A 3,353-nucleotide genomic window follows, 5' to 3' on the forward strand; every position below is an offset into this window, starting at 1 on the left:
ATATTTCACATCAGGTTTATTTACAGAAATAACAAGACACAAACAGGAAGTGACATCATCAGGGTAGAGGAAATGACATCACTCGATTCCCTCCTGTTTGTCTTTGATGGCGACTCGGAATCTCTCCTCGAGAAGCGACAGTTCAGAGATGAGATCAGTGATGGCGTTTGTGAAGGCCTCCTGCAAACAAACAAACAAGTCAACAAACATGTCAACAACACACATGACACACACAATACATAAATAACTACAAACAATAAGAAAAGTACCAGAAAACACCACTAAACACACAGATCAGGGACAGAGCGTGTTCTTGTTTACAATAATAACATTCTTATTGAATTATACTCATTATATCACAAATGTAAAGCACCCGGACTAACGCCTTATATACTATAATACTTATATACTATAATACTCCTGGGTACTGCGTAGTACGTCATGATACTAGGGCTGGGTACTGCGTAGTACGTCATGATACTAGGGCTGGGTACTGCGTAGTACGTCATGATACTAGGGCTGGGTACTGCGTAGTACCTCATGATACTAGGGCTGGGTACTGCGTAGTACCTCATGATACTAGGGCTGGGTACTGCGTAGTACCTCATGATACTAGGGCTGGGTACTGCGTAGTACCTCATGATACTAGGGCTGGGTACTGCGTAGTACCTCATGATACTAGGGGGCTGGGTACTGCGTAGTACCTCATGATACTAGGGCTGGGTACTGCGTAGTACCTCATGATACTAGGGCTGGGTACTGCGTAGTACCTCATGATACTAGGGCTGGGTACTGCGTAGTACCTCATGATACTAGGGCTGGGTACTGCGTAGTACCTCATGATACTAGGGCTGGGTACTGCGTAGTACCTCATGATACTAGGGCTGGGTACTGCGTAGTACCTCATGATACTAGGGCTGGGTACTGCGTAGTACCTCATGATACTAGGGCTGGGTACTGCGTAGTACCTCATGATACTAGGGCTGGGTACTGCGTAGTACCTCATGATACTAGGGCTGGGTACTGCGTAGTACCTCATGATACTAGGGCTGGGTACTGCGTAGTACCTCATGATACTAGGGGGCTGGGTACTGCGTAGTACCTCATGATACTAGGGGGCTGGGTACTGCGTAGTACCTCATGATACTAGGGCTGGGTACTGCGTAGTACCTCATGATACTAGGGCTGGGTACTGCGTAGTACCTCATGATACTAGGGGGCTGGGTACTGCGTAGTACCTCATGATACTAGGGCTGGGTACTGCGTAGTACCTCATGATACTAGGGCTGGGTACTGCGTAGTACCTCATGATACTAGGGCTGGGTACTGCGTAGTACCTCATGATACTAGGGCTGGGTACTGCGTAGTACCACATGATACTAGGGCTGGGTACTGCGTAGTACCTCATGATACTAGGGCTGGGTACTGCGTAGTACCTCATGATACTAGGGCTGGGTACTGCGTAGTACCACATGATACTAGGGCTGGGTACTGCGTAGTACCTCATGATACTAGGGCTGGGTACTGCGTAGTACCTCATGATACTAGGGCTGGGTACTGCGTAGTACCTCATGATACTAGGGCTGGGTACTGCGTAGTACCTCATGATACTAGGGCTGGGTACTGCGTAGTACCTCATGATACTAGGGGGCTGGGTACTGCGTAGTACCTCATGATACTAGGGCTGGGTACTGCGTAGTACCTCATGATACTAGGGCTGGGTACTGCGTAGTACCTCATGATACTAGGGCTGGGTACTGCGTAGTACCTCATGATACTAGGGCTGGGTACTGCGTAGTACCTCATGATACTAGGGCTGGGTACTGCGTAGTACCTCATGATACTAGGGCTGGTTCATGGATTTCCCTTAAAGTCGGTGTTAAAAGTTGACTAAAATTATGATTTGATGAAGTAGAATAACAATATTCATTATAATTTCATCCTCAACATCAGAAGACACGTGTCACATGATGAAGTCATATGATCAGCTCCTCAGACTCCGCCCTGAAGTTTAGAACACGCCCCTTTCTGATGACTTCACCATAAACATCTACCAATATCACCACAGACCTGGTTCAGTCCCGGTTTAGTCCCGGTTTAGTCACCTGGGGGCTGTAGTCTGGTGTGGTCTGGACTCGGATCACGATCTTGTGCTCCAGAGGATGAGGGACTTTATATCCGGCGAACAGAACCTGAGGATCCTTCAGCAGCTGCCTGAGAAGCACAGGTCACACTGAACATCTGAGACCAAAGACAGGTGTCCCCGCCGCGTCTCTCCCGCGTCCCCCGGGACTCACGCGCGGATGATGTTGCCCAGGGTGTTGTGTCCCCCCCGTGTCCCCCGGGACTCACGCGCGGATGATGTTGCCCAGGGTGTTGTGTCCCCCCCGTGTCCCCCGGGACTCACGCGCGGATGATGTTGCCCAGGGTGTTGTGTCCCCCCCGTGTCCCCCGGGACTCACGCGCGGATGATGTTGCCCAGGGTGTTGTGTCCCCCCCGTGTCCCCCGGGACTCACGCGCGGATGATGTTGCCCAGGGTGTTGTGTCCCCCCCGTGTCCCCCGGGACTCACGCGCGGATGATGTTGCCCAGGGTGTTGTGTCCCCCCCGTGTCCCCCGGGACTCACGCGCGGATGATGTTGCCCAGGGTGTTGTGTCCCCCCCGTGTCCCCCGGGACTCACGCGCGGATGATGTTGCCCAGGGTGTGGTCCTCCTTGTTCAGAGTGAATAAACACGCGTTCGGGACTTTCGTGTCTTTGCTGATGCTGATTTTCTTTTCTCCTTCAAACAAAAGGAAAGACTCAAACGCGGGAGGAGCGTTCATCTTGGATCCGGACCGGAAGTGACAGTCTCTTCTTCGTGTGCGTTTCGGCAGGCGCGACCTATCCTGGCGCATTGCTGCCTCTCACAGGTTGTTTTGGGTATTTTTTACTTGATTGGATGTTTAATAAATTCAGTTCACACATAATTCAAATGCAAAGAATTAAATGACATAAAGTCAGTGTAAAGTAAAAGCTTTGGTCCTAAAAACACAAAATAACCTTCATAGTTCCACGATGTTCGACTTGTGCAACAGCGTGCTGACGTCACCGTGCGTCAAACGGAAACCCCGCAGTAATCTCCTTCAGAATAAAAGCCGAGAGGCAGAAAGAGCTCCACGTCACGAGACACGCTCCGGGTTGTCCCGGTTTTAACGGTTTAAACGGACTTACAACAGAAAACGATGTTGGTGTGAAAACGCGCGTGTGTTTTTCTGTTCAAAAGTCCTCCCGCGCGCTTACGTCACTGCTCTTACTGCGCAGGTGCCTCTGTGGTCTTTGTTATCTTCCGCCCGTCAGCGCCGCCAAACACG

General features: G+C 50.7%; 2 protein-coding genes across 4 annotated transcripts in view; one reads left to right on the forward strand and one right to left on the reverse strand.

Annotated features, from left to right (window-relative positions):
* khk (ketohexokinase) overlaps positions 1-3,353 on the forward strand; it is a 298,699-nt gene that overhangs the window by 294,458 nt on the left and 888 nt on the right. The window lies entirely within an intron of this gene.
* polr2j (RNA polymerase II subunit J) lies at positions 2-2,854 on the reverse strand. Its single transcript, XM_072440078.1, has 3 exons — positions 2,683-2,854; positions 2,106-2,214; positions 2-180 (listed from the first exon to the last, which is right to left on the reverse strand). Exons 1-3 carry the CDS (start codon positions 2,823-2,825, stop codon positions 79-81), a joined length of 354 nt encoding a protein of 117 aa, XP_072296179.1. The 5' UTR covers positions 2,826-2,854; the 3' UTR covers positions 2-78.

Source organism: Eucyclogobius newberryi, unplaced genomic scaffold (genome assembly GCF_026437365.1).
Source record: "Eucyclogobius newberryi isolate DKJ021-1_F unplaced genomic scaffold, fEucNew1.0.hap1 SCAF_11, whole genome shotgun sequence".
NCBI classification, from domain to species: domain Eukaryota; kingdom Metazoa; phylum Chordata; class Actinopteri; order Gobiiformes; family Gobiidae; genus Eucyclogobius; species Eucyclogobius newberryi.

Excerpts from the sequence above, each read along its gene's own strand:
- polr2j (XM_072440078.1), bottom strand. The coding sequence starts at position 2,825 with ATGAACGCTCCTCCCGCGTTTGAGTCTTTCCTTTTGTTTGAAGGAGAA. Across the intron at positions 2,215-2,682 it reads CTGGGCAACATCATCCGCGC|GCAGCTGCTGAAGGATCCTC; the intron begins GTGAGTCCCGGG and ends TGTGCTTCTCAG. Across the intron at positions 181-2,105 it reads CACCAGACTACAGCCCCCAG|GAGGCCTTCACAAACGCCAT; the intron begins GTGACTAAACCG and ends GTTTGTTTGCAG.